This window comes from Amphiura filiformis, chromosome 15, assembly GCF_039555335.1.
Source record: "Amphiura filiformis chromosome 15, Afil_fr2py, whole genome shotgun sequence".
NCBI classification, from domain to species: Eukaryota; Metazoa; Echinodermata; class Ophiuroidea; order Amphilepidida; family Amphiuridae; genus Amphiura; species Amphiura filiformis.
In genome coordinates, this window is record NC_092642.1 from 51,288,582 (window position 1) to 51,312,007 (window position 23,426).

Sequence of the window (23,426 nt, forward strand, 5' to 3'; positions counted from 1 at the left end):
CTCATTATTAGAAAAAGGTATGGTTTGACTTATCTCCGATAGGGTCACATTGTGAAATGTTTGGGTCTACATGGTAAAGAACTAAAAAAACTGTCCCGATATTGAGTCTTACAAAAAATAAAATACTCATTACTCCTTTTTATCACCACCACCACCAATGATCAGTAGATGTACATCTCCATTCACTAATCGTGAGAAGCAATACGAATACGTCCTATTATTATTGGCCTTTTCCACAGATGGTTTGACTAACCATATGTTTACAAATAAACACATCAAAAAAAGAAAGTGCCCACTTGATTGGGCGATAATGACCTTGAACACATTTGATTAAAAGCAATCAAACCAGTAGCGTAGCGGAGGGGGCAGAGGGGGCACGTGCCCTTGGCGCCACCCTTAAGGGGCGCCGAATTGACCAATTCAGCATCGATTATGCGCCCAAAGTCACAATTTCGCGCGCTTCGCGCGCATTTCAGCACAATATCATTGGAAAGATCAATTTTAGACCGATATTCAACTTCGTTATAACCAAATTTAATTGGGGGAGGGGCGTCACTATGTATCTTTAGCTCTGGGCGCCACAACCCCTAGCTACGCCACAGAATCAAACTGAATATAATTCACGAGATGGCTACATGTATGTACTTTGTTGGTTTGCTGCAGAATGATAACACACTTTTGTAACACTGCGTTACTTTTGTAACAATGCGTTTTGTAGTCACTGCGTTGTCTTTTTTAAAGACATTTCTTGTTTCAGTTAGGAGAATATTGTGCCTGGTCACTGACCAGGCTCTTATTGGAAGTTGAAACAAAAATGGTCAATATCCATTATTGTACCCTTATGTCACACAAAAACGGTGCATCTTTCCATAATTTCCCATCTTTTTACGCACAGCACGTGTGATATCATGTGGCAGTTAACACACTCATCATCATGTTCATATGGATTGTATTGGTTTTAATAGATTGATTGTGCTCAGTGAATATGACGACTCAATCAAGTGGGCAGGTTTTCTCATTTTACATGTACCCCCTGTTGCTGCTGCTCATTGAAAGAAATGTGGATTGATAAGCGCACATCGTCATCATCCCTATATCTTCGTGTCACAAATTGCCGTGATAGTACGGCGAATCCTCTCGTTTTTCAATAGCTACGCATGGCGATTTTGTTCGAGATAGGCCGAGCGACTCAGGCTAAGCATAGTACGACTATCATATGAGATACCACCAAGTTCTATTATACACATTATTACGATTTGCGCATGCTCTAGTATCCCATATGGCGTTGCTATTACAAGGAAATTCGATTTGTTTTCAGGTAAAACCCAGGTTTTGTTTTTAATACACTAACTTGAAATTAAATACACTAATTAGCAGCCATTGCTGTTTGTTCTGGATACATTTTACTGCATTTTTGGCGTAACGATTTTTAAATCGTAAGTTAAAATTGTGATATATTTAATTTTGAGAATTACAATTATATAAATGAACACATTTAAGATCCAGGTGCTTGTATAATAGAATATTCGATCACACGTGTATATCACAATGCATATATGTCAACTTTCTTTATCTATGTCAATAATAGAATATTGATTTCACCAACGGAGTATGGAGCTGTATGAAAAAAATATTTATAATATATAGGGTGTTGACACTGTGAAGCGTTCATCATTCATTCATTGTATCTACTTGTTTGTTGGTGTGTTCAGGAAAGTTGAGAAAGTCAACTCGCAGTCAAACCACAATATATCACAGTTTACCCACAATACTCGCATATCAAACCATAATATATCACAGTATATCCAAAATACTCATCAAACCACAATATATCACAGTATATCCAAAATACTTATTATCAAACCACAATATCACAGTATATCCAAAATACTGGCATATCAAACCACAATATATCACAGTATACTTAAAATACTCGCAGTCAAACCACAATATATCACAGTATACCCAAAATACTCGCAGTCGCACCACAATATATCACAGTATACCCAAAATACTCGCATATCAAACCACAATATATCACAGTATACCCAAAATACTCGCATATCAAACCATAATATATCACAGTATACCCAAAATACTCGCATATCAAACCACAATATATCATAGTATACCCAAAATACTCACATATCAAACCACAATATATCACAGTATACCCAAAATACTCACATATCAAACCACAATATATCACAGTATACCCAAAATACTCGCAGTCAAACCACAATATATCACAGTATACCCAAAATACTCACACATCAAACCACAATATATCACAGTATATCCAAAATACTCATTATCAAACCACAATATCACAGTATATCCAAAATACTGGCATATCAAACCACAATATATCACAGTATACCCAAAATACTCGCAGTCAAACCACAATATATCACAGTATACCCAAAATACTCGCAGTCAAACCACAATATATCACAGTATACCCAAAATATTCGCATATCAAACCACAATATATAGTTTATATATCACAGTATACCCAAAATACTCGCAGACAAACCACAAAAAAGCTCAAACCACAATAAATCACATGAGTATACCCAAAATCACAGTATACCCAAAAACCATTCAATCTGGGCACAATGTTGCGCAAGCTTAATTCAAGTTGGAGTACACGCATAATTTTATGTATTTTGAAAAAGTACTTTACACGTATTAAAGTCAGGTTTAAGGGCTTTTGTGTAAAAGTCAGTTTACAAGCTTTTTAGATCTTATATCATGCACAATGTATATTTCCAAGCATCTTCATATAAAGTGACTCCTTAAGCGCACCATTAGCGCACCGTGATTAGCCTAGATGAGAGTAATCATTCACTAGGCTATCTATGAACGCACTTTGCTGAATATTAGTAACCACCATGACACAGCAAAATCAGGTTTAAATAAAACAAAAAAAGTCAAAAATCAAAGTCAAAAATCAAAATAGATCATCAGATCCCAAAACATATGAGTTATATACATCATACTGACATCACAAAGCGCAAACACCACCTCTGCATAGTCGCCACTATTCATTTGTCTTAATTTATATCTTAATTAATACTGTTATGACTGTACTTTCGTGACGTAATGTCAAATTTTGTTCCTGGAAGAGGGAGGGAAAAGCTACCTGACACTAACTCGAATTGACATGCGTTCCTTGAAACCTTTTAGTAGGCTTGTGTTTCAATATCGGTTCTTATATTAAAACAAGAACTGTCTTTAAAAAAGACAATGCCATTATATGAAGATCGTATGTCATATTTACCAGGTCCAATAGGGTTTATTGTTCAATACTATACATGTATGAATTATGCAAATAGCATAAGCCATAAAACTTTATAAAATATCAACTATATATATGACGATTGTTAGGCCGTATAAAATTAATGTTTTGGTTCTCGTCCAGAGGATTTTCATGAATTGATGAGGGAGGGAGGTGTTTTTTTTTGTTTTTTTTTTTTCAATGTAAAGTGAGAATTGTTTTTTTTTTTTGTTTTTTTAAAAGAGTGATAGAGGAAACGATGAGGCCTTTTTTTTTTTTCAAATGTGAGATTCTGAGGGATAAACCCCTAGAGTACCACAAAAGACTTGGAAGTGATGCTTGTTCTCTAATAAACTTATTTATATGTATGAAGATTTCATAAATCATTCCAAAGTCTAAAAAATTGAAAAATCTAAAAAAAAAAAAATCTGACAAATCCCAGAAATTGAGGAGGAGGGACGAGAACCAAAATATTAATTTTACACGGCCTTAATTTGACGTAAACCCCTGTGATTTATTAATTACTTAAGTTCACAAATGTATAAACACCAAAAAATGGTGACTAATTAAGCCGGGTTAACCCCTATTGGTTTAGGATATGGATTGTCTTCAAACTTACATACAATGTCAAAATCGTCATTTTTATGCTGACGAAAATATTTTCCCTACATCATGAACAGTATTGTATAACAACAACAGCCCAAGCTGTAACAGCCGCACATTTAATTTTTATATTGCCGACAATTCGATGGTTTTGACGACAACAGTCACTTTTTGCCAACAAAATTAAAAGTGGGGCGGTCCTGGGTACCCACGTGAATGCGTGCTAGAACATCTCCCCACCTTTGACTTGCCAAAAATATCTTTCCCCCTTTTGACCTGCCAAATATTACCACTGCCCCCCTATGTCCTGCAAAAAATGCTTCCCCATCTTTTTGCACCTCGGGACAGATTATTATTACACAGCTTAAAGGGCATGACATATATGTATAAATTAGGGTATAAATGTCAACCCATGTGCATACGAATAATTATTATTTAGCTAATGTGAAGATGAGGACATCACGATGATTTTAAATAGGACAATTATTATAAACTCCAATAACCACCATCTGCGCTCTTGTACTTATTAACATGTATGCAGCACTTAATTCGACAATGGACTATTCCAGTTGAAATCCTCACACCCTCTATGGAAGGCATGACCTTAATCTTCCACACAGGGAGTGTGAATTCCAAATGGGGTAACCAGAATGGGTGACTCCATTTGAAATCTACCCCCCCCCCCCCCCTGTGTGGGAGATGATGATCACGTATTCTATAGGGGGTGTATGGATTTCAACTGGAATAGCCCAATAAAGCTCGATAATCACGACAGCTGTTAATAAAAATAAAATTGAATTAAAAAAACGCATTATAGTTTAGATTTTTTTTCACTAAAAGCAATCGAATAGATGGCGTGATTTGGTCATCTTACTCGCGTGATTGTCGATGATCTAACATTCTAAAGCATAAATGCTCCTGCATTGCAACTGTAGGTCTACTAGGCCTACAAACAGTGTTAGCCACTCTGAAACTTGCAAATCCGCGGCGCGTGTATCGTTAGCGATGAGGTCCATAACATCACGTTTTATTCATTCGCTAACGATACTCACGCGCACACCTTAGGATTGTGAGTGACCACTCAGCATTATTGTGTTGTCACGCTGTGAATCTAATAATAGCATATCATAATTTTACAAGTGCAAGAACATGATATTAACAGCTCTCTGCGCATGAATAAAAGAAATAAAAAATATCATATCCACACATCTTTATCTAAATGTCATGTCTATTAATTTTTTTTTATCATCAGATCATGTAAGCATTATCATGATAATAGAGTGTTTTTATTGTGAGCCTTTATTTAGCGTATACTGCAGTAATTGATATTGCAGTAATTGTTTCCGTATACAGCCACGCTCAAATACAGGTCCTGACGTTAAAGATGGTTTCGTATTGGTCCATTGTCATGATAATAAGCATCATACAGGTCCTGACGTTAAAGTTAGTTTCGTATTGGTCCATTGTCGTGATAATAAGCATCGTACAGGTCCTGACGTTAAAGTTAGTTTCGTATTGGTCCATTGTCATGATAATAAGCATCATACAGGTCCTGACGTTAAAGTTAGTTTCGTATTGGTCCATTGTCATGATAATAAGCATCATACAGGTCCTGACGTTAAAGTTAGTTTCGTATTGGTCCATTGTCATGATAATAAGCATCATACAGGTCCTGACGTTAAAGTTAGTTTCGTATTGGTCCATTGTCATGATAATAAGCATCGTACAGGTCCTGACGTTAAAGTTAGTTTCGTATTGGTCCATTGTCATGATAATAAGCATCGTACAGGTCCTGACGTTAAAGTTAGTTTCGTATTGGTCCATTGTCATGATAATAAGCATCATACAGGTCCTGACGTTAAAGTTAGTTTCGTATTGGTCCATTGTCATGATAATAAGCATCGTACAGGTCCTGACGTTAAAGTTAGTTTCGTATTGGTCCATTGTCATGATAATAAGCATCGTACAGGTCCTGACGTTAAAGTTAGTTTCGTATTGGTCCATTGTCATGATAATAAGCATCATACAGGTCCTGACGTTAAAGTTAGTTTCGTATTGGTCCATTGTCATGATAATAAGCATCGTACAGGTCCTGACGTTAAAGTTAGTTTCGTATTGGTCCATTGTCATGATAATAAGCATCATACAGGTCCTGACGTTAAAGTTAGTCTCGTATTGGTCCATTGTCATGATAATAAGCATCATACAGGTCCTGACGTTAAAGTTAGTTTCGTATTGGTCCATTGTCGTGATAATAAGCATCGTACAGGTCCTGACGTTAAAGTTAGTTTCGTATTGGTCCATTGTCGTGATAATAAGCATCGTACAGGTCCTGACGTTAAAGTTAGTTGTATGGGCGGAGCCATAGGCGGAGAGCCATACTTTAATTTTGTTTTGCAATATTTGTTCGCACGTTTAAGGGTTTATCTAGCGACTGTGTAGATTGAAAGTTGCAGGGTATATAGTATGTAATCGAATGAAGAAGTAGATAGATTTTCTATAATAATATGTGTTCAGGAGAGGAGATATTAAACAAAAACAAAAACACCCAAGTCCGTCAAATGCACGAATAAGAATACGTGTATAGTATAGGCCTATCCACCATTGGGGAATTGCCGCAGCTGATTAGAGTCGTTCATTTCGTGCGGTACATGATTAGAGTCGTTCATTTCGTGCGGTAAATAGCGGGCAATGGGTGTATTTTTGTTTGCTTTTGTGCTGCTTTTGGAAACACTCGCGTTCGCTATAAAGTCGTTAATTTGTTTGCACAGACCTAGTCTCCTACACAACCAATTTGTGTCGGGCGATCCAAACAAACATCGTGATAGCCACATACAGTCTGGCCCGAGGCACAGACTATCAAGTGTTTGTTTACCAGTGACCTTCAATAAAATCGATACTGTAGTACAAACATGCTATATACAGGGTGTCCCTGAAAGAACTGTATCGTCAGAATCTTAATTGTTTGGGTATTTTAACGTCACAACTAAACAAAACTAAATACTTGGTGTGGTTGAGCAATAAATCAGCTATCACATACTTTTTGAATTTTGACAAAAAGACGAAATATTAAGATTAGAAATTTAATAACATGGCATAATCACTGCGCATCATAATTTTTACTTCATTTACTGTATAAAACATACATCTTTTGACTCATTATGACACCAGATTTTTTTTCTTTTTGAGAAACAAAATCCTTCCAAACTTTTACATAGAGCCAAAATTTACAAGATTAAATTTTTTATTTTGGCATAACAATTTAGGGAATTTTGTTTTTGTTTGTTAACGTTTGTTTTAATACGCAATCACTCAGGCACACCCTCTCCAACGAAAAATGAAAACTTTAATCTCAACATTTAATTTTGAGCATGGAGAAAGGAAATCATAATTTCCCTCCTGTTTCTCCCCATTTTCCCCTTCTGTTTTTCTTCTCTTTTTTTTTTTTTTTGCTTTTCACCTTTCCACATTTTTTCTTCTCAGACAACCCTTGTTTACCAAAAGTAATAAATTTTATTTAATTAATGACGACACAGCATTCTGTCATCCCTGTCTAGCCCTGCTCCAAAGGTTTGACCTGGTTGTTAAACCGGCGCAGGCCAGATGTCAGAACTGCAAATCAAATGCAGCAAGGTAGAGGTTGTAATATCGTGCACATAACTACATATACCTTGCTGTGTATAGTGAACAGAGCACGTGTATTTTGCTCACTGGCAATTGATACAAACAGAAGGTATCAATAAATGGGACAGTATGAATGGATAATTTTCGAAGTTTATGTTGTGATGAAGTTTGGAAGTCAACATGTGCGATGATGCCGAGTATTAGGGAACAAACCAAAAGATCAATGACGTCCTATGAACGAGTTTCGTTTAGGGGTGAGGGGGTAAACATACTCGATTACGTTTGTACAAAACCATCGGTCTGAAGAATGTGTCATTATTATTATTATGTCAAAATTTTCAACATTTCATTATTACGTTTCTGGCAGGGAGGGAGGGGTCGGCTGAGAAATGAAACTAGTTACGTTTATAGGACGTCATCGATCTTTTGGTTTGTTCCTTATAGGGTCTACAGGGGTTTTAACAACATGGTGTATCGCCTAAACTTGGTCAGTTGTATTTGTAGTTGATGTTCTTACAGAGGGCAATAGATTTCGGGGTCATCCAAGGTCACCCAGGGTTCATCTGAGGTCAAATGACTAAAAACTGTCATATGGGCACGAAACTTGGTGGGTATAGTCAACACTTAAGAGTAAAATTTTTGGAAGGTCATTTCGGGGTCATCCGAGGTCACCAGGGGCATCTGAGGTCAAATTACTAAAACTGTTATATGGGCACGAAACTTGGTGGGTATAGTCAACATTTAGAGTCAAATTATTGGAAGGTCATTTCGGTGTCTTCCGAGGTCACCCAGGGGTCATCTGATGTCAAATTACTAAAAACCGACATAACAGCATGAAATTTGGTGAGTACAGTCAACATTAAGAGTCAAATGTTTGGAAGGTCATTTTGGGGGTAACCCAAGGTCACTTAGGGGTCATCTGAGGTCAAATGACTAAAATCTGTCGTATGGGCATGAAACTTGGTGGGTACAGTCAACAACTGTCTATACATACAAAAACTTCCAACACACGGCTCGGGTTGTTTTGGTAAAGCAATACCAACACCTGTTGTGAACTCTACACCACGAGGGGATATCCCATATCCCAACCCGTGCTCTGGGCATCTTGTAAAACATAAACATTACACAGCTGTGCGGCCTATTACATTTCCATATTATTTCCTTCTTTAATCACCCCACACTCCCCATCCACCATCCAGGCTTCGCCCATACAGGGTTCTGAAAAGAAACTCACATCTAAACACAACCACTACCATACCATCACCCAACAACCTTACACACCAACCGCGTATGCCGAAAACCGCGCAACCCGAGAACCGCTCTAGTTTCGTATTGGTCCATTGTCATGATAATAAGCATCATACAGGTCCTGACGTTAAAGTAAGTTTCGTATTGGTCCATTGTCATGATAATAAGCATCATACAGGTCCTGACGTTAAAGTTAGTTTCGTATTGGTCCATTGTCGTGATAATAAGCATCGTACAGGTCCTGACGTTAAAGTTAGTTTCGTATTGGTCCATTGTCATGATAATAAGCATCATACAGGTCCTGACGTTAAAGTTAGTTTCGTATTGGTCCATTGTCATGATAAAAAGCATCGTATAGGTCTTGACGTTAAAGTTAGTTTCGTATTGGTACATTGTCATGATAATAAGCATCATACAGGTGTTGACGTTAAAGTTAGTTTCGTATTGGTCCATTGTCATGATAATAAGCATCATACAGGTCCTGACGTTAAAGTTAGTTTCGTATTGGTCCATTGTCATGATAATAAGCATCATACAGGTCCTGACGTTAAAGTTAGTTTCGTATTGGTCCATTGTCATGATAATAAGCATCATACAGGTCCTGACGTTAAAGTTAGTTTCGTATTGGTCCATTGTCATGATAATAAGCATCATACAGGTCCTGACGTTAAAGTTAGTTTCGTATTGGTCCATTGTCATGATAATAAGCATCGTACAGGTCCTGACGTTAAAGTTAGTTTCGTATTGGTCCATTGTCATGATAATAAGCATCATACAGGTCCTGACGTTAAAGTTAGTTTCGTATTGGTCAATTGTCATGATAATAAGCATCATACAGGTCCTGACGTTAAAGTTAGTTTCGTATTGGTCCATTGTCGTGATAATAAGCATCATACAGGTCCTGACGTTAAAGTTAGTTTCGTATTGGTCCATTGTCGTGATAATAAGCATCATACAGGTCCTGGCGTTAAAGCTACTTTCGTATTGGTCCATTGTCGTGATAATAAGCATCATACAGGTCCTGATGTTAAAGTTAGTTTCGTATTGGTCCATTGTCATGATAATAAGCATCATACAGGTCCTGACGTTAAAGTTAGTTTCGTATTGGTCCATTGTCATGATAATAAGCATCATACAGGTCCTGACGTTAAAGTTAGTTTCGTATTGGGCTCTTCCAGAAAATAAGTGCACACCCCTATAGAGGAGTAACTTTTCAATCAAAGAAATGTCCGGATTTCCAAGTCTGCTTTCTGAAAACGACTGGAATTCCAGTTGCCAATGTCACTTGAAAAAGCTTGGAAATCCAATTAAATGAAGGAAGAATCACGGAAATGTTTAAAATGAGCTCTCAAATTGAGGAATTTCTGATTTTGAACTACTTTTCTGCCGGATTTTTTTTGCCTTTGGACACTTTAAAAGTCTGGATTTCCTACAGTCACGAATGGACAAAAAGTGCGGAAATCCGAACTCCTCTATAGGGGGTGTGCATCTATTTTCTGGAATAGCCCGTTGGTCCATTGTCGTGATAATAAGCATCATACAGGTCCTGACGTTAAAGTTAGTTTCGTATTGGTCCATTGGCATGAGTATCCAGACACGGGCAACTTTATTTCAACGTTTTTTACTAATATCCAACTGCAATTTAACTAAAAACCTGGAAATCAGATCATTTTAGTACAAGCCTGCTCTAAATGAGGTAAAATACATAATGTGAAAAAAAATCTGACTACCTACCTTAAACAACTTTAAATAAAATCACGATCAAAATAGTGTGGAACCAATAATAAAATGAACTACTTCATGATACTAAGTGATGTTTATTTTAGAAAATAAACTCTTTTATTATGGGTCATAGAAACGAAATTGCAATGGAACATTATCGAGTATACAAATACTATGATTTCTGTAGTTTTGCTTCGAAATGGGTTAACTATACGTGGAGTAGAGAAATTTGATCGATGGTAAATTTGCAGCCACTAGCCGAGCGCGGGGAAAATGTTATACGTGATGTATATTATGGGGACAGTGCATGCATGTTATCAATCTTGACCATGATATAGATTTTAACTTTGTTTTATTTTACTGGGAAAATATTAAAAAGAAATCGACGACATCAATCATGCATGCATTTTTTTGATGTATTTAAATGTCACGGGATGCCATGCGATGGAATTACGAACATTCATGAACATGATGAATGATATCAATTTATGCCGTCAAATAAGACATATGAGAAACTGTAGGCTTGGCAAAATCCGGGGGGGGGGGGACACTTCAATTTGAAATGGATATAGGTGTAGGGCTGACACTTTCGCACTAAGGGGCATTCGGTGAGAGCAAAATGTAGAAAATATGGGGTCATTGGGTGAGAGCATGGTTTTTGGCATTCGGTGAGAGCAAAATGTAAAAAATATGGGGTCATTGGGTGAGAACATGACCTTTTTTTAAATGGAATCTTTGGGTGAGAACCGACACAGCGCCACAGAAACCTCGAAAAGCGAATTTCTAGTTTAAATGGCTTCAAATTTCTTTGGTTTTTCAAAATAAGTAACAAAATCAGTGATAAATGAAAGTTGCTGTTCAAATTGAACTTGTTAGGGTCTTTGGGTGGCAGATCAAATGGAAAAATAAGGGGTCTTCGGGTGACAGAGCATGTGTTCGTAAAAAAATATGGGGTCTTTGGGTGACAGCGATGCTGAAAAAGGGGTCTTAACAGCCCTACATACGCGTCACCTCCAAAGTTGGAGTGCCCCCCGGGCAAAATACCGTTTACTTCATCGTCTAGAAGATTATCTAGTCAAAACTGCTCCACTGTGAATTCCGCTACAATGAATTTTAAAAAAACCTGAGCACTACCTGCCGATCTAACATTGCCTCTGATTGGTCAATTACATGATATCTTCACTTTAATCACCAATCAGAATGGAGCTTTGCTAATAATTCATCCCAATTTTTTGCGTGGTAAAATTATTCTAACAATGTTGCTGATTGGGCCAATTGATAATGAAAATTTCTTTTTGGCCAATCGGCAGGTAGTTCTCATGGGGTTAACAATGAATGAAGTTCACGTTGATGTCGAAGTAAATTTAGAACGGCATTTTGCAAATTCTCGACTGTGGAGTCCCTCATACTACTAATACTGGTACTAAATTTACTATGACGCATACATGTAGCATCAGATATTCATCCTGTTTTAGTGAACGCTCCCATTTTTTAGTGAAGCGCGGGTGTCCAGCTAGTACTACTAATACTGGTACTACATTGTACTATGACGCATAGCCATGTTGACGCGCACCCCCAACACCCCCCCCCCCTCATCAAACACACCCCCACATACCAGCCTAAGCACCGGAGAAAAACGCGATTTGGGAAGCCAAAAAACGTATCACGGTTTTCCAAAAAACGCGAAAAAGCGAGATTTTCCGAGAAAAAAAACGCAAAAAAATATTATTTATTTTTAAAAATTATAAACCATAAAAGTTCTGAGGTTTTTATTCAAAGCTGGATAAAGTTGTACATTTTAAATACTGTTGCTTCTATTGAACAGCCAGGAACATATTGAATTAACATGCATTGCTAGCTGTTCAATAGAAGCAAAAGCAGTTAAAATGTTAAAACTTCATCCAGCTTTGGATAAAAATCTCAGAACTTTTAGATTTTGTTTTGTTTTGTGTTTTTTTAATAGTAGTTTTTCTCTGATTCCAACCTTGAATAAAGGGAAAGATAGGGTCTATAACTTACAAAAAAAGTACCGGAGAGTACCAGCCCATCTACACACACACGCCACCACACCGCCCCTCCACGGAACAAGTGTCATACCCCCCCCTGCCCCCCCCCACACACACACACCCACCCTCACCCCGGCCTACACCTTACATACATGTACAGCCGATGAAATGTTCATATATTACGTCACCTTAGGTTATATGGGTTAGTTTTAGGTAAACCCAGTGGCGTAAATTTCTTTTTGACATTGGGGTGGGGGATGGAGTTGGAAAACATTTCTTGAAGTATAATCAATGCAGCACCTTTTGGCGACAGAATATTTATGGTACAATTGCGCGCGAAAATTTGCCCTTTTTGGGCTAAAATGGGCCAATATGAGGTTAATTTGGTCAGACACCCATTAGCAGGCAGTGATTGTATGGACCATCCCCCCTGGCAAAATATTGGGGGTGGGGGATAAATCCCCCCGGGATCTACGCCTATGGGTAAACCTTAGCCTTTATATTACCTGAGGTTATGTTTTGGATGCAAAACATCGCCTCAGGTGATGCCGGAAGGTGATGAGAGTTAATATCACCTGAAATGATGTTTTGGATGAGATACAAGTATGCCTATATAATACCAAGTGCCTATCTCTTGTCCATGTAGAAAATTCTATTTCTGTGGGCTGGTGAACAAACACGATACTGTAAAGTGCCCAAGTATTATAGTCAAATTATGACAAATAATAGTTTAGGCTACGTCACGTTCACACTTATAGGAATAGAAATGTTGCCGATTTCACCTTCCCTTTCTCATTTGTCCTCGAATTACAATGGCTTTCCATATCTTATGATATCTTTCCGTCCTTCATCCAATGTATAGGATGTTTCATCCTTTTTATAGTTTGATTTGGGCGTTGAAAAATTACCCGATAATATATCGACAGCCTACTACGATAATTGCCTTAGTCATGTTTTGTAATTTTGAGAACAAAGTACAAAATATTGTTCAAGGATGCATTTTTACATATTTATTCACCAATCGTTGCACAAGAACAAATGTTAATTTATCATTTGTTCTTGTGCAACGATTAGTGATATTAATAAAAAATTAAAGGGAATAATCCGAAATAATTAGGGTGTTACGTAACTGATGTATACTTGAACCACATTTTGTACTTTGTTCTCAAATTTAAAAAAAAATGACTTATGCAATTATCTTATTAGGGTGACGATATACAACACAGACTAGACCAGTGTGGCCTTTAAATTCCTTGGGGGTAAAGATTTTACATGTTCAGTGGCATATTAGGGTCACTATAGGGGTTGAAATGTTCTTTGAGAGGGTTGGTTTAAGGGTGGTCTTAACCCTGGATTTATTGAAATTGTTGGGCCTCATAACTGCTAAATTGTTGGTCGAAAGAATATAAAAGTATACATTTTTAGAACGGCAACGACTTGATGAATTCATCTGTGAGGTCCAATTTGGGCCAAAAAACCGTTTTTTGGGATTTTCTCCAAAAATGAGCATTTTGGCCCACATTTGACCTTGCAGATGAATTCATCAAGTCTTTGCCATTCTAAAATGTATACTTTTATATTCTTTAGACCAACAAACCAGGAAGCTGTCCCATGACAGTGCATTTTGCTGTTGTGTCAGTTGGACAACTGCTTGGTTACTGACATGTGTTTTGAGTAGAGTATTAAAGTAATCCTGTGTGTAATTTTGGTTCATTTTGATTGACAGTATTTTAAGATATGACCTTGTGATTCACAAGTTGTAAAAAATTATAAGTTTCTTTTTGAGCTAAGTTTATATTCATTTCTGACATAATTACTATAGCCAATTAGCTTTTATTTGAATGATTTCACAACCTTTTTTTTTGTAGCCATGCATGTTCATCAGACATGTCAGACAAGACGTGACACTTAATATAATAGCCCTGATTCATCAGTTACATTTTATTCATGCATGCTTCTATTTATGAACCTGTTGAATCTATACGAGTATATTCAGTCATATTAGTTTTGAATTAAGTAAACAGTACCGTTACTTCACAGTACACCTTATAAACATCTCAAAAAAAGTAACTAACCCCCCTTAAATAATGACCATTATTAAAAAACGGGTGATTATATTACAAATCTGTAAAATGCGTTGGAAGCAGAATTCATTTCTGCACATTTTGACACCTCATTTGTAGTAATTGACTAAATATTGACGTCACAGCGTACATTTAAATCAATGTAACCCAAAATTTGAAAGTTGCAGTAAATTCTATTGATTTTGCATTCAGTGTAATGGAAAGAAATCTGTGTAATGATATCTGAGTGTTTTTGTATTATGTAAAACTTTGTATGTAAGTGCAACTTTCAAATCTGGACCTCACTACATTAAATTGACCGGTGTTTTATTGTTTTCTGGGCTATCGTATCAAATGAGGTGTCAAAATGCGCAAAAATAAATTCTGCTTCCAACGCATGTTACAGATTTTTAATACAATAGCCCCATTTTGAATAATGGCCATTACTTAAGGGGGGTTAGTTACTTTTTTTGAGATGTTTATATAGATGTGTCCTTGTTTATCAAGTTTGGTCTGGCTGGCAGGTAACAATAGATATTTTGAAGCCAATTTCAAAATGAACTGAACCGAACTTTATATCACATACACTAATTCAAATGAACCGAAAGGATCTTGGCTGGATTTCAAAACTACAACTTAAGTTTTCCTGCTAACATGCTCTTAATAATTGAGTATACAACTCTGACGCATTTGTTTATATTTTTTCTATATTTCAGATCTGGTCTATATTAGCGATGGCAGTAGGGGCCTACACAGTCAGTATGTCAATGGTGGGTATACATCAATCGAGAATATAACAACGTACGTTGAAATGCAGCCCGCGCAGAAAATCTACAAAAAAGGCATATATTTTCAAATGTGTAGACACAATTTGAATTGAATCGACTTTACGCGTCTGTGGTGTTCATTGCAGTTTTTACACACGCTCCGGATAATACTGAACAGTAACTGGTGATTTGTACTATGTGATGATGAACATTGTATTGATACCATTGTCTTTGAACATCGTCTTTGATACCCCATCGTCTGGATGCCTTATAATTCCTTCAAGATCTTACGAGATTTGGTAATCAAGATTAGAATGGGCGATGTGAATGACACACCAGAAATCATCATCTCAGACCAGAATCAGAAGACCATTACCGTCCAGCCATCTGGAGAAGATGGCAACACCAATGGTACAGAACTCCTCTCTCCTCTGCGGTGCAATGGATACGGTACAGGACATTCCATTCCATCCACGGATCACCCACCACATCAGAACTCCCTTCCACCGAATGCTACCAAGAGACAAGGTAGCAACGGGAGCGCTCATTTCATCAGCAGAGATGGTGATCACAACAAACCTCTTGACACCACTGTTAATTTCAACTTTGATCCCTCCAAAGACACTGATGATAAGAAAGAAGACTTGTCTTCAAAGAAAAATAAACGATTTCCTAGAATTTCTCTTCGTGCTGCCTTCAGTCATCGAGATAAGAAAAGAAAATGTTTGGATGTGACGAAGAAATTCATCTCTTCCCCTTTTGGAGTGTTATGTTTGATTTTAGCGTATTTGTCATTAGGAGCTTGTGTTTTTATGTGGATGGAACGTGCAGAAGAGTCAAAAAGGAGAACTGATTTAATAGGAAGGCGATATGATCTTACAAAACGATTAGTGAATTGTACAGAAATGAATCTAGATCCCACAGAGTGCCTTGTGACAACTGTGAAAAAGTGGGAGCAGGAATTAGTGCTTAATTTTCCTGTGCTTTATATTCATCTTGGGGATGATAACTCTACTACACCTAGAATATGGAATTGGCCCAATGCGTTCTATGGATGTTTCTCTGTGATAACCACGATTGGTAAGTTTTGTTGTATTACGTTATTAGTAATAACTATCATCAGTAGATAGCATCTGATTCTAACAATGCTATCATCAGTAGATATCATCTGATTCTCACAATGCTATCATCAGTAGATAGCATCTGATTCTAACAATGCTATCATCAGTAGATAGCATCTGATTCTAACAATGCTATCGTCAATAATAGCATCTGATTCTAACAATGCTATCATCAGTAGATAGCATCTGATTCTAACAATGCTATCATCAGTAGATAGCATCTGATTCTAACAATGCTATCATCAGTAGATAGCATCTGATTCTAACAATGCTATCATCAGTAGATAGCATCTGATTCTAACAATGCTATCATCAGTAGATAGCATCTGATTCTAACAATGCTATCGTCAATAATAGCATCTGATTCTAACAATGCTATCATCAGTAGATAGCATCTGATTCTAACAATGCTATCATCAGTAGATAGCATCTGATTCTAACAATGCTATCATCAGTAGATATCATCTGATTCTAACAATGCTATCATCAGTAGATAGCATCTGATCCTAACAATGCTATCATCAGTAGATAGCATCTGATTCTAAAACAATGCTATCATCAGTAGATATCATCTGATTCTAACAATGCTATCATCAGTAGATAGCATCAGATTTTAACATGTGTTCATCAGTAGATAGCATCTGATTCTAACAATGCTATCATCAGTAGATATCATCTGATTCTAAAACAATGCTCACATCATCAGTAGATATCATCTGATTCTAACAATGCTATCATCAGTAGATATCATCTGATTCTCACAATGCTATCATCAGTAGATATCATCTGATTCTAACAATGCTATCATCAGTAGATAGCATCTGATTCTAACAATGCTATCATCAGTAGATATCATCTGATTCTAACAATGCTATCAGCAGTAGATATCATCTGATTCTAACAATGTTATCATCAGTAGATATCATCTGATTCTAACAATGCTATCATCAGTAGATATCATCTGATTCTAACAATGCTATCATCAGTAGATAGCATCTGATTCTAACAATGCTATCAGCAGTAGATATCATCTGATTCTAACAATGTTATCATCAGTAGATATCATCTGATTCTAACAATGCTATCATTAGTAGATATCATCTGATTCTAACAATGCTATCATCAGTAGATAGCATCTGATCCTAACAATGATATCATCAGTAGATAGCATCCGATTCTAACAATGCTATCATCAGTAGATATCATCTGATTCTCTAACAATGCTATCATCAGTAGATAGCATCATATTCTAACAATGCTATCATCAGTAGATAGCATCTGATTCTAACAATGCTATCATCAGTAGATAGCATATGATTCTAACAAATATGCTATCGTCAATAAATAGCATCTGATTCTAACAATGCTATAATTAGTACATACATAGTATCTAATTATAGCTATCATCCCAGCAAACACAAAAACGTTTTAAAAACATTTTAAATAAGTTATATTTTGGCTTTTGGTTTAGGTAAAAACATTTTAATAACATTAAAATGTCGGGTTATATAAAGGTCATGATAACGTTTTAAAACGTTTTGTATGAAAACACACTACAACAATATTTTTAAATGTTTTTAAAAAATGTTATTGTAAACTATTTTTGCAAACATTTTTGCCAAATATTGTGTCAATACTTGAATAACATTATGTTAAAATATTTGAACCCAGCAAACACAGAAATGTTCTTAAAATGTTTTTTCAAAACCTTTTAATAACATTTAAATGTCGGGTTATATAAAGGTCATGAAAACGTTTTTAAAATGTTATTGAAAATATTTTGGGCAAACATTTTTCGCAAAATATTTTTTCAACCTCAAAATAACATTCTGTTTAGAATGTTTTGTATCAAGTTTTCAAGAATGTTTTTGGAATGTTATTAAAACATGTTTATACCCTATATATAACCCGACATTTAAACGTTTTCTGTAAAACATTTTTGTTTGCTGAGCAGTAGATTATCAAAAAATGTTTTTTAAGGTTATGAAAACGTTGTATACTCTTAATATACCCTTTATATAACCCGACATTTAAACGTTTTCTGACAACCTTTTATAACCTTTTGCGAGTGATGTCGAAAACGTTTTGTGTTTGCTGGGATTAGGGGTGGTGCAATAATTATACCCCTGTGGTGATGAATTCTCAAAATGGTTCAAGTTCCAAAAATCGCCCCACCCTTTTGGCCATGCCAAAAAATCTTCGCCCTCTCCCCTTTCGACGTGCCAAAATACCATTGCCCACCACGCCCTTTGACGAAACAAAAAAAAAATTCAATCGGGACATTGGTAAACATTACAAATTAAATTAGGAATTAGTCACATTTACAAAAAACATTTACATGTTCTTTTTACATGAGTGCTTGAAAGGGATGACATTTTATGTTATACGTAAGTTTTAAAGAATTTGATTTTCCAAATATATCAGGTCCCCTGTCTTTAATAAGTTATAGTAATATTAAAGTTATTACTGCTACTAACAACAATAAAAATAAGTTATAGTAATATTAAAGTTATTACTGCTACTAACAACAATAATAACGAAATTACGCACGAAATGTAAAAAATAGCCCCAATAATTGACATTACATAATTCTATTTCTATAAAAGTGCGTTTTACCTGGAAAAGCGGAAAATGGTAAACTTACACTACTCTTGACTTGACTAAATCAACAAAATATCAACTCCCATTTTCGATTCGACATAATATTTGCTTCTAATCCCATACAAGGTTATAGTGAAAATATTTCATATTATGACAATAATAAGTATGGAATCCCGTAGAATGATGAATAGATTTATATTTTGAAATAAATAATACTTCCAAACATTAAATTAAATCCACAGTGGATTTGACAATTATTGTTAATTTTATTTTAACGTATTTTCACCCATTTTATATCCAATAATGGTACGTCACAAAATGCAAACATTGATAGGTGTTATTCAAGAAACACGTTTACAGAAAAAAACCCATCGTAGTATCTAATACAGTATCTGCTATTGTTAATGACACTGTGTAAAAACCGCTTGGGTAAGGTTTTTTTTTTACAAAATTACAATTCTACCAAACAGTTGGGTACCATAATTATGAATTACCCTCATGGGGTGGGTAAGGAATTTTACCCAATATTGGATAAAAATTTTACCCAACATGTTGGGTAAAATTTATCCGATGTTGGGTAAAATTTACCCGATGTTGGGTAAAGAAACTTATCCAACCGGGTTTTTACCCAATGTTCTAACAGTGTATTGGAAGATAGAGTTTATTTCCAGAATTGGTTATATCCAATGCCTGTTTTGTGTAAAAACCTGTTTGGCGTTTTCCTGGAGTTCTATTATTGTCGATATAAATAATCGCAAATTTTAAATACCATGATATGACCCATGGTCAAAGACAGGTCAAGTGCATCTTTTTGTTCCCAAAACCAGCTAATCCAAAGCAAGGTCTCCTCTTTTTGAACTTTCAATTGGAGAATTCTGCAGGAATAAATTATAACAAAATAATTTTGAAATAGAAAGAAAATCATATAATTTGTCCATTATAAATGCTGAAATACTATTCGAACATGCACAATTAAAAATTAACACAATGCAGGCATCCATTGGATCATTGTGCTGTGTATATGAAATTTAACACAGGACAACTATATAGGATATAATGCATTTTGAAAAATACCAAGGAAAATGAACACAGTGCAGTTATAACCAGTTTTGGAAATAAACTCATCATATATATACGTTGTGGGCACACTGATATAATAACACCTGTTAACACGTAAAAAGGACGTATCGTGTTATTAATACATTTATATAGGTACTACATTTTGACTTGTGAGAGCAGTGTTTTTATTAAAAGAGAGAAAGTGCTATCGAACAAAAACCTATCAAGCAAGTCAACTTGACATTTTAATTTAAGTTATTTTACCTTTCGTGATGTTCATTGCTCTATAGTAAGTGACGTTACCCAAACATTTTAATGTAAATTGCTTGAAACGTTATACTTGTGATTGAGTTGTGTTAGCGATTTCAATGTATAATAGAAATAACCGGGCTGGCATATTAGTAGCATAGACTTACAGTCAGTGATTATACAGCAAATTAAAATTTACAATGGCAGTATCACGAGGTCTGTTTTTTTTTGGTTTTTTTGTTTTTTTACAAAATGTACACTGATGGCCATACTCATAACATAACATGACCACAGGATATAATATGACATAATAACATAAGATAACATATAACCTTCATTATACAAACCTGATTAAAGGATCTGGAATGAGCCTTTTGAGCGTTTCGACAGTATTTTTGTGGGACATGAGAGCACATCAGACATATCGAATTGCATTCTGAATACGAAGCATGTCTTTCTGATATCAAATAATTTTCATTTTTGAAATTCACGATATAATACAAATTTTATGACAAATTTTTGATATAGGCCTATAACAGTCCTCGAAGTAAATTATATAAATCTAATGATATATATATTCTTAAAGTGTATGTAGCAGGGAGGAAAAGCCGACGATCAATTGAAAATTTTGATTTTAGGGGTGGCAAAAGAATGATTTGCCATAAAATGTGTATTAAATTGCGAATTTCAAAAAATCAAAATTATTTGATATCAGAAGGACATTCTTCGTATTCAGAATGCAATTCGATATGTCTGGTGTGCTCTAATGTCCCAAAATAAATACTGTCCAAACGTTCATACCCCAGCCCTTAATTCAATAACAAAATCTGAGAATTTTAAGTATATAGGGTGTTTTTGAAAGATTTGTACCAAATTTAGGTTCATGTGCTTACTCGTGGTTATATCCAAGTTGAACTCAAAAACCATGTAAACAAGAAGTATAGGATTTTACTATATACTGTCCATTTTAAATTATGCATTTTAGGGATAAATACATAAACCTCCGTAAAGCCCCATCTGGCCGGTTCTCCACAGAAGAACTGACAATACACCTGTTACTTTGATGACAGACAGAACAGAATTTACATGGATAAATTTTAACCTTGACTAATTCCCCAAGGAATTTGAACCAAAAGTGGGGTTTTCACTTTAAAGTGGATCCCGCCAGAGCAGTTCTTTTGGGGTGAACCAAACCTGCCTATCAAATCTTTGAATTTGACAGTTGCTAATTGACGCAATAACATTAAAACGTCAATTAGCACCTGTCGAATTCAGAGATAACCGTGTCACTGATTAATTTGATAACCAGGCAGGTTTGCCCAGAAGAACTGCTCTAGCGGGGCTTCCTCTTTAAGATTACATTCAAGTAACTATGGTAACTGTCACATCTTAATTTTCTATTATTCTTTGCAGGATATGGTACCATAGCGCCCATCACTAAATTTGGACGAATGTTCGTAATTGTTTATGCCATTGTGGGTATACCACTGATGTTGCTATTAGTCGCCGATATAGGTAGGTTTCCCGATATCCACAACGTCACTTTAGTAAAAGGGAAATTGTTTCTTCTTCATCAGCATGTCCCTTGGCAGGAAAAACCTTACATATGCAATTTCACTTTGACCTACTTGGCAAATATAGGGAACATTAAAAAAATGTCAAATTTGACGGTCTTTTCAATTTGCATGGGACAAGAGACACACTTAACCAATCCAGGGTTGTCGCTATACTATGACAAAACTGTTATGACAAAACTGTTAGCCCCGCTGTTATTAGCCTAGGTTAGACTGCATGTTTTGTCACCGTTAATACTTATTTGCCAAATATGTCACATTGAATATGCACAAAAGTATATTCCAGGGACGATTGCTGGAGTGGAAACTCTTTTGTGCGTTACAAGTTCCTCAAGGAATTATTTTGGCACTGGTTTGACTCACACCACCCTACGCCATGCCTAATTTCGCCTAGCCCAATTTCCCTAAAACAAATTTTCAAAAAGTCTGGCACTGACTCGAATGCATACAACGCACATTGCATAACTGCTACTGAACATTTGATGAACTACTACATGTATTTAATGTCAGAAGAGCGATAGACCACCCCACACACCGACATCGCCTGGTTAATAATTACATTGTACAGCAGAGACACTAAAATGAATACACAGGATCGATACACGTGAATGTGTTACGCACGATTTGATATTCAGACGATAAATCTTTGAATACCGGGATAGAAAATGATGAATATCTCCCGTATTTTTTTTTATTCTAAAGAAGCCATATTTTTTTCCTTGCACTTGAACATATGTGTTGAAAGGATACGATAGTCGTTAGCTTGCGTATAAAGAAGCGTGCGTATTGAGCTCAAAAACTGACAAAAATTCTGATTTTATATGTGCCGAACTATTATCGCAGCGTAGGCTAGCTGCACTCACTCGTGGAGGCAGTCTAAAAGCAGATGACCTCATGGCGTATACATGCTCACTCACACACAGAGAGGTCAAGTCGGATGTCCCTCGGCTCATTATGCGTCTCAAAACTATTAAACAGGTCGGAACAAAATGGCCATGCGTGGCTGTGGATTCAACCTACCATGGCGATTTCTGCCATGAAGATATCGGGGCGATGACGCTGTGCCCAAAAGAGGTAGCCATTTTGAAACTTATAGGCCTACCCTTACAGTTATACCCTGGGACTATTGTGCTCTGTGACATATAGTATTAAAATAATATTAATTATGATAATCAAAGACAGAAACCGCACTTTTATCTCAGTGTCAAACATTAATGTGCAAGCCTAGCTGTATTTTACACATGTACGATTATGTGTTTTCAGCATCAAGATTGTGTGTTTTCAGCCTTAAGTTCCAATCATCTAATGAACACAATCACATCATGCACTAGACTGCGGCTAAACGAGCGCCGAAGCACACAATTTGATCATCGCTCCCCCAAAGTTTACCTCAGATATCAAAGGATATGACACACTATATACCATTAAAGCAAAACATCAATCTTATAGCGAGGAGCGACGATGAAAAATAAAATCAGATTATTTACAGTCCCGGTTTACAGTCTTAGA

At 36.0% G+C, this 23,426-nt stretch overlaps 1 protein-coding gene across 1 annotated transcript in view; it reads left to right on the top strand.

The window, feature by feature from the left end:
• Positions 1–23,426, top strand: part of LOC140171802 (uncharacterized) — a 46,440-nt gene that overhangs the window by 18,492 nt on the left and 4,522 nt on the right. The window contains exons 2-3 of the mRNA XM_072195134.1: positions 15,263–16,393; positions 21,757–21,858. Of these exons, the coding sequence (XP_072051235.1) occupies positions 15,577–16,393; positions 21,757–21,858 (919 nt within the window). The 5' untranslated portion in view covers positions 15,263–15,576. The remainder of the gene's footprint in view (positions 1–15,262; positions 16,394–21,756; positions 21,859–23,426) is intronic.